At 44.1% G+C, this 9,354-nt stretch overlaps 1 protein-coding gene across 1 annotated transcript; it reads right to left on the bottom strand.

Moving 5' to 3' along the window:
- Positions 1-2,197: 2,197 nt before the first annotated feature.
- PAQR9 (progestin and adipoQ receptor family member 9) lies at positions 2,198-7,275 on the bottom strand (the record flags this gene model as incomplete). The annotated part of the gene is given in 2 exon segments (XM_084639454.1): positions 2,198-7,261; positions 7,264-7,275. Coding segments are annotated over 2 exon segments (1,311 nt in total). The 3' UTR covers positions 2,198-5,962.
- Between the last annotated feature and the right edge of the window lie 2,079 nt (positions 7,276-9,354).

Raw genomic sequence — 9,354 nt, 5'->3', positions numbered from 1 at the left:
GACATAAACATGATAAATGAGGCTGAATTCAGCACAGACACAATGAGCGGGGAACTTTAAACAAATAATCAACTCTCACATGAGAAAACATAATAATGATTCTAGTTCTAACTGCCAAATCTCTCCCCTGGCATGCAGACTAGAACTCTGTGTATCCATACCCTTTCACCTTGTTTCCAGAGCTCAGATGCTAGCCTTGCTGTGAAACAGCTGTGAGCTGGCTCAGCATTCTAGATTCTAACATACAAATGGATACACAAGCTTCCCACGTGAAGAATTCCAGTATTGCCATAGCACTATAGGAGAGTTTCTACAGACCAGCTGTGTAACTCACAGGAGTAATTTCTACTCTAGTTCACATGCTACATGTAGTTGGGAAGCTTGTCATTCCTCATGGACATGTCACTACCTAAGCTACGGTGCTGGGCACACATTCATTACAAAATAATGTTGTGTACCAACATTCTGTGTAGCAGCAGCCCCACACGTGGTCTGTGCACACCTGCACAAGTGTGTCAGGATGGGGACCATTGCTGGGCCAAGAAAGGAAAAGCATATAGAAAGCATAGGTCATGCTTCTGAGCCCTAGACACCAGCCCTCCATGACTCCGTTCACAAAAGCTCTGAAAAGTACCCACTCTTCAGGACTGGAGCAGAAATCTTTCACTCTCTGCTCTCTATGCTAGGTGTGTGTTTTCTGGCAGGTGCCTATACAATGCCCTGCAAGATTTTGTCCCCTACAATGCCCCCCAGGCTCATAGCTATTAGAAAGCAGACCTGCTGTCTAAGCTCTAGACATGACTGTGGATGCACTGAATTCTCTTAGGTATGATTGCAAGCCTAGGAATGGTTCCTACTCCAATTTAAGCCAATAGGAGTTTTGCCATTCACTTCAATCAGAGCAGAAATGGGTCCCATAATTGAGGGTGGTTTATCCCACTGCTGGCCTCCCTAACTCAATTATATTTTGTCTATATTCATTAAAAACTGGCCATCAAATATATCAGATTGTGTTGTTATCCACATATGTGCCCTTCAACAAATAAATATAAACATTCAAGTAACAGCTCCCTAGAAATTCTGCAGAGAAATGTGGCAATTATCATTGTAACCATTTAATATTAATCTGCATTTAAAACAAAAAGATATTAGTTATAATTCTGGAAAGCTAGGCAGACCTACCTGTACTCACTCACCCTTTGATACATCCAGTGCATTGACAATATAGTAAATCAGAAAGCTGCATTTGCGATCAGCATTCATAAATCATTCTACAGATGGGCTTAGATGTTAAATACACCTCAAAACTTTGCTGAAATACAAATGTTCAGAATGAAGCCATGTCCTGAATATTACCTAGTGGTGCCTTATTGAGCACAAATCTATAAATCAGGTGGGATTTACAGCCACGATTTATGAATGGAAGTAAGATTCCAGTTATACTTGCAACCATAGATAATCCAAGCCCATGTACTGTTGTCTGTAATGGGGATATATATAGATGATCTCACATTGCCTAACTGCAAATATCAAATGTATTTTTACAAGTTAGCCATGGCCTTTTTGACATTGCTTCTCAAGATACCCTCTACATTGTTACTGACAAGCACAAATAAAACTCATTATGTAATATGGTTTAAAGTCTTTCTCTACATTTGGATTATACTCTCAGCTGTTTCTGAACTGTCTCTTAGCATTGAGAGTTGTTCTTCCTGGCCTTTCTGATTTCTCGTACGTTTCTTCATTACTGGTTGGATGCTGTAATGCCATCTCTTAAAAAAAATCTTTGAAAGAAATAATTTATTTTGAAGCTTGGATGAGCCATCTAACTAATAAAAATGTCTTCTTTTAATGCGGGTGAATCACACCTGAAACATCAACATTAATTTCAAACTCACTGTATATGTGCATAATATATGTAGATGTTCTAACAGTGTCATGGGTCAGATCCTGCAGTGGCTCCACACTCAGGACTCCCTTGGAAGTCGGGGAGTTTGGAACATGGTGCAGCTGCCTGAGCTGACTCTGTATTTATCTAAAAGATTTTCAAAACTTTTCAGTGTGAACCACATCTTTAATAGAGAGACTGGTCCTTGAGATAATCTCCCCACCTACTGACTACTGTGCAGACCACCTCCTATCTTACTGGCAATTGAGTAACACCACTGGGGAAACTATAATCATTTACATGGATAAGTAATATCAGGAAAATGTTTAATGTAGTTTTAGCATCTTTTACTGCAGTTTAGCAGCTGGAAACAAGGAGACAGGCACATGGGACCAGCCTGCTCTCTACAGACCATCAATAAATACTCATGGACCACAGTTGCAGAACCACGGATTTACACAATTTAGTCACATACTTCATGACTCCTCAAGTGGCTCTTTCACAAGTTGTGTGTTAGCAGACCCATGGCTGACAAAGAATGAATGTGATATATTTGTGTTGGGCCATATCCTATTAAATACTGTAGCTCGATAAAACCAAAACTACGATAATGTAAAAAATATGTAGGGAAATAAGGTGAAGTGTACCCCCTTTTCCCTCTATTATCCACCTCTTGGGTCATGAGAAAAACTGCATCTCATTGGGCCACAACATGCCTCAATAATCACCAGATGAATGTCATGGAATGGGGAAGGATGAATTCTCTGTCTTAAACAACCTCAAAAGTAGGCAGTGAAGAGGAGAATTTATCTATGGATTCAAGCAGCCCTAACTCATGATAGGCGTAATCCTCCTTGCCAGATTGAAACTCTCTCTGACTTCAGTGAAAGTTTTGGGTGCACAAAGACTGCCAACTGAGTCCTATCTGAAAAGAGTGGAAGAAGTCATTGGACCAACGGGTCTTAATGGAAGCCACACTGGAAAACGTCTGCTTCTGCTCAGGCACAAAGGACTCTAGTGATAAGCATTCTGGGAAATATGTGCAAAGGCATAAATGGGAGTTTAAATGCACCACTTCCATTGACTTTCAGTGGAAGTGGAGCATCTAAAGGGTTTTTGTGTCTTTGAAAATCTCCTTGTGTTATGAGAGCGGTGGTTTTTGGAGTGACCCAAGCCCTCCTCAATGCCAACTGGCAAGGGGGGTTACAATATTATTCTGATTCTGGTATGTACATTCTGGTTCACCAAAGAATGTTATGTGAGGTCTTAAACGAAAAGCTGGGTCACACTGCTCATTGTCATTGTTGTGAAGTGTAGGTACAAATACTGTACTATGTAAGGAGTTCTGTATGTATACTGAAAATATGTTCTTAGAGTCTGTATTACAGCAGGGGTGGATAGAGGTTTCCTGTCAGACAAGGGATGTTTATTTATGTATTCTCTGTTGAAATGTAAATGAAGTATTTTGTCATTCACAGTGGGTCTTCCATCACCTACCTAAGATGAATGCAGATGGTTATAAGAATTTCAGCAAGAAACTAACAGAGAAACACAGCAGGGGGAAGAGAAACTTATCTTCAGATATACTTCAAAGGTTTGCTGAACTATATTTGGGGAACAGAGTAGATACCCCACCATCCTGCATTTAGGAAGTAAATGGGCAGTGTGTTTACATTAATGAAAATGGGATCACAACCAGCCTTCACTGAAGATGTTGAAAAAGGCTTTGGGTGAGAAACTTCATTCGACAAGGAGGCTAAGACAATAGTTGAGTTTAGTCTCTAGAAAGTGTGTTATGATTTTGTTTTATATGTAACCTTTGTGTTTCCATTACCCTTATTCACCAGCTCTTGAATCTCTGAAAATAAATTTATGGTTGTTTTTCACTATAAATATATCTCAGTGCTGTGGTATTAAGCAAGGTATTGATCCTGTGTTGAATCAGAAAAGTTGGTGTGTACACTGTTCTCTTGGGGGCAGAAGACCAGGTATTTCTGTGACATGGTATTTAGTGGATAAGGGGTTGGACATTACAAGGGAACACCTCAAAGGGTTTGGGGATTGGGCTGCACCTATTGTTAACCTGCAAGGTAAAGTAAGGGCTGGTATAGCCCAGAAAAAAGTACTTGTGTGGCTAACAGGCTGGTGGTGTCAAGGAGCTAACACCCAGTTAAGCACAAGCAAGTTTCCCTCTCTCTGGAGGCAGGAGGATAATAAGGTGACTCTGTCCTGGGTACCTTGAGAACCATCACAGGAGCTCCCTCTATATATGACAGTCACTGATGCATTCAGCCTTCAAAATCATGTTTGTGTGAAGACTTCAACCTCAAATTAAGGGCCTGATCCTGCAATCCCTACTCAACCACAACACCCTTTGATGACAATGGGAGTTTTTTCCTAAATCAGGACTACAAGATTGGACCCCAAATACTTAATTAGGGCTTGATGCATCATATCTTAAAACAAATGTATAGGCAGAAATGTATTTCCACAGGTAGAGATGAATCTGCCCTGTATAAAGAGTAGTTAAGTTATTGTGCAATATAAGACTAGAGTTCCAGTAAGTAGCGACATCATACATTTTTAAAATGGAGCATAACAAGTAGTTTGCCACCTGAACTTCGACCGTAATTTCCTTGTATTATATTATTGCATGCTTGTTGTTTGTCCAGTCATATAACCTTAAAATATTTCTGTTTAAAACCCCATCCATTTATAATCTACAAAATCTTTATTAGTATCAATAGTATGTTGTTAATAATTAAGTCATCCCTTTGCTGATAATACCTGGGTTACTGTGCAAAGACACTGCAAATTTGTATTTTTTTAAAAATCTATTCATGGGTGTTGTTAACCTGTAAACTGGAAGAGTCACCCAATTAAAACTTTTGGCCTCTGAAACATCCACAGCACAGCCACTTAGGTAGGGCTTTAAAATGTCCAGCTGCCGCAGAGGTAAACTGAATTATGAAGCAGCGGGGGAAGGATGTCAAAATATAAAACTGAGTACTTATCTAGAGCCAGATTCTGCCTCCTATAACGCATTCAGTAGTTCCTATGCATCTTCTGTAGTATCTTATTCTATAGTAATCTAAGGTGACAGAATCTGGCCCCAACTAACTAAAGAGCAGAAAAAGAGGGGAAGCAGAAATCAGGTTAATATACTTAATAACTTTAAAAAATAAATCAGATGTTGTTGGATTAGGGTCTTGAGGGTGAAATCATGTTCTCAGCTCCACGAACCTCCTATTGAAGTCAATGGGAGCTTTGTGTGAGTAGGAAATTAGGTTTTGGTTCTCCGGGCTTGATCCTCTTCTGGTCCAATGACTTCAATGGAACTGTGCCAATTTACACCAGCTAAGAATCTGGCTCTGTATTTCTATTTTGCCTTGGAATGACTATACCAACCATTCAAGCTTCAGTCGCACAAAATGACCAAAATCCCTTGATCAAGTTATAGCTCCCTAATAGTTCACAGTTGTTGTTTACCTTTCTCTCTAAAATCTTAGCTGTAGCTTGGTTGCCACAAAGGCAATAACACTAGGGGGAAAAAAACTATGGACAGCTGTCAACTTGTTTGCATTTAAAATCCAGTTCCAGTGCATGTGACCTCAAAGGGCTATTACAGTAGTACAGAAGAAGAACTTCAGTGCATAATCTGCTAGGGAATTCCACATAGGATTTGATTAAAAATCTGTGTGTATAATCCTGATGCCGGTGCATATATTGCTGATTTAAATAATCTCCTAAAAGTCTAGAGTTAGTAAAGGGGCCTTCACAGTTCATGCATTTTTTTTCCTAGCAAATTAAACAGTAGTGCTAAATGGTTTCACCTTGTGTCCTAAACAACAATGTAGGAGTAGTTATAAACAATAGTGCTTGATTTCTTCCCTTGGGAACCTAGTTGTTTTAAGAGTAATAGTAGTATTCTAGCAGTTCAGTGACTGACAGGAGGAAACAACCACTTTCAATAGAAAGGTACCAGGCTCCTTTGTAGATTTCATTTAAATTTTGCAGCATCCTCTAAAAAGAATAAGAACAGGAATCACAATAGGAATAAATATACCTGGCCACTTAGTCCTGTTTGCAGAGATCTGCAACGTTCAAAAATTTCCTTATGACCATTCCCAGGCAAAGCATTAAGAGCAGCATATATCCAATGGTGCCTAGGAAGGTAGGGGAGGCAGGTGGGGATTTGAGGAACTGCAACAGCCCTTCTTCTAGATAGTACATCTGGTCATAGATGCTGAGGAAGGTGAAGATGTGGAAGAGCTGGTGGCTGTGCCCGATGATGTCAAACAGCCCCGGCTGGATCCTCTCGGGGATCTTGCTGACGTTGAAGAAGGCGGCCACCAGGAGCCAGAAGTAGCGCCTGTAGAAGTAGACGAAGAGGGTGGGGTTCTGCCCCCGCAGATCGAAGAGGAAGCTCTCCAGCATGATGGGGCAGGCCATGCTGAGGGGCATGGCGAAGACGAAGGTCCGGATGGCGAAGGGGTAGGCGCACCACTCGGAGCGGCTCTTGCAGCACGCCACGGTGCAGGTGACGGCCAGCACAAAGGCCACCGGCAGCACCAGGGCGCTGTAGAGGGCGATGGGGAGGCTGCAGTCCAGCTGCCAGCCCAGGCGCTGCTGCAGGTAGCGGCTCATGGCCCGCGCGTCCAGCAGGCGCAGGCCGGGCAGCAGGTAGTAGGAATAAGCCACGGTGCTGGCGAAGCCGTAGTAGCTGATGGAGGCGTAGTCCAGGTAGAAGAAGGCGGCGCGCAGGCGCAGCGAGAGGCAGCTGAACACATGGGCCGTGCAGCTCATGGCAAACGTGAGCAGGACGCCCGAGGCGTAGCACCAGAGGGGCAGCAGGAAGGGGTGGTGGAAGGGCAGCTCGCCGGCCCCGCTCAGGAAGAAGAGCCGGCAGAACTTGCTCAGGAAGAGGAGCAGGGGGATGAAGTGGGTCCAGAAGTTGAGCGTCTCGTTGGTGGGCTGCAGCACCGAGGCCAGGCACTCCTGGGCGCTGCAGTGCAGCCGCCGGTAGCCCGACAGGATGAAGCACTCCACGAAGTCATCGGGCACCTCGTCCCAGCGCAGTAGGGGGGCAGAGGGAGGAGGGGGAGGCGCCTGGTCCTTGGCTGCCCGGCCTCCAGGCATGGTGCCCCCCTCCCCAGCCCCCTCGGCCAGCCGCGGCGCTGCTCCGCTGCGGGGGTGGCGGCGGGGGCGCGGTGGGGGGAGGAGAGGGCGCCTTTGGGGCCCCGGAGCCGCAGCCGCCGAGCCGGAGCGGGGCTGGTGATGTAAGCCGGCGAAGGAAAAGCCGCTTTCCCCGCCGCCGCCGGAGGAGGAATTGCAGTGGATTTGTGCTTCTCCTCCTCCTCCTCCTCCTCCCCCCCAGCATCGCTCATTGCAGCAGCGGCAGCATCGCCCCAGCCGACGCGCGGAGGCAGCTCCTCCTGCAGACGAGCCCAGCCTCGCGGTAATTCAGCCCCTGCCGCTGGAGGAGACCGAGACCCTGCCCGGCTGGGGGCCCCGAGTCCCCCCGGGAGAACGCGATGCCTGCTCCTGCTCGGTGGACGCCTCCCCCGCCGTGCCGGTTAATGATTGATGCGCTGTGAGCGCAGGCGGCGGGTTCCCCCGGCTTGGGCGGGGGGAGCCATTGATTTGTAAGGCCTGGGACAGTTCGCCTACCCCGCCCCCGTCTCTGAACACCCGATACACTGTCAGCCGGGGGATGAATTTTCCACTCCTCTCCGCGGTGCTGTGGTTTGCATGTCACTGTCATCACGGTCTCTCTCCCTCGGCTCCCTGTCGCGTCCTTCTAGGCAATTCACAAGGCAGCCACTTTGGGGAAGGGAGGTTAAGGGGAGGACGGTTTGGGGAGAAATACACAATAGGTGCTTTGAAACGGGCACGCTATTGTATTGTCTTTTTTTAAATTGGCCACATTGGAGTATAACCGACACAAGTGGAACATTAAAAAACCTTACACATTTTAGTGTGTTAAATGCACAGTCATACTAAATGCATCAGATCTGACGCATAAGAAGCCCTGACAACAGTAAGGAGGGGGCCCACTGGGAGAGAAGAGACAGCAATGCCAAAATCGGGAACCGCTGACCAAACAAAACAAAGACCTGGCAACCCCCTTCCCGTCCCCTAGGCGAGCTACCTGGTTAAACTTTAATTCATTTGATCTTTACACTCTATATTTCAATGAATACATCAAAGAACCATGCTGGCCATGTTTTCTTTTGGTGACATTGTACTATGGAAAGGACACCAATCTATGTAAAAGACTTGCGGTGAAATCTTTATTCTGCATGCCTGGGAAGAACATATATATATATACTGTACTTATGGTATGTAATGTGAACAGGAGCTTTCTGCATGCTGTGGGATAGTGAGAATCTGCAATTGGCTTGACAGCCGAGGCTCTGGATTGATCCTTAGATAAATCCTACATTTATCAACCATACAGTTATGTAATTGGTACAGTTACATAATCAGAATGTTAAAAGTGATAGAGAAAAATGCACTGTAAACATGTAACTACACTGAAAGATAGTAAATATAAGACAGTACAGAAAGTTCGGTAAGGGGCTGCAGGCTCATGGTCAAATGAATAGGATGTTCTTTGCTGTTCTGGTGTGTTTCCCCTTTTTGTTTGTAATTTGAACAAATCTTTCAAAAACACTTGGCAACTGTAGACCATTCTAAAATAATGTCTTTATCACATTGTAATACATAAAGAACAAATTTTCTACATTGTAATCATGTATAGTCATGGTCCTTTTTATATAATCTCTTAACATATTTCAGGTCCCTCCCATAGTCTTCAGGTCTTCCCCTGGTCTTCTTTTCTCAAAACTCAACATGCCCAATTGTTTTAACCATTCCTCAGAGGTCAGGACAGGTTTTCTAAACCCTTTATCATTTTTGTTGCTGTCCTCTGGAGTCTCTCCAGTTTGTCCACATCTTTCCTAAAGTGTAGCACTCAGTATTGAATACAGTGCTCCAGCTGAGACCTCACTAGTGCAGAGTAGAGCTGGGACAGTTATCTCCTGTGTCTTTCACTCCTGTTAATACACCCTAGAATGATATTAGCCTTTTTCACTGATGCTCACATTGTTGACTCATATTCAATTTGTGATTCACAATAAACCCCAGATCCTTTTCAGGAGTATTATCACCTAGCCTTTTATTCTCCGTTTTGTAGTTTTGCATTTGATTTTTCCTTCCTAAGTGAAGTACTTTACGCTTGTTTTTATTTAATTTCATCTTGTTGGTTTCAGATCAGTCCTCTTCCCTTTTTGTTCACTCCTCATTTCTGTTTTTCTTCAGCAGAACCTCTAGGGTATATATTCTATCCTGATATATTCTGTGCATCCCTATTGACTTAATAGTGTAAGTCTGGGCAGAATTTGACTTTACTACAGTAAGGTTAGATCTAAATTCCTACCCAGACTTTCCTTCCTATCTGTTTC

Source organism: Lepidochelys olivacea, assembly GCF_965140295.1.
Source record: "Lepidochelys olivacea isolate rLepOli2 genome assembly, chromosome: 9".
Classification (NCBI taxonomy): Eukaryota; Metazoa; Chordata; order Testudines; family Cheloniidae; genus Lepidochelys; species Lepidochelys olivacea.
The sequence above is the reverse complement of the archived record's forward strand: the minus strand, read 5'-3'. Positions and strand labels throughout refer to the sequence as shown.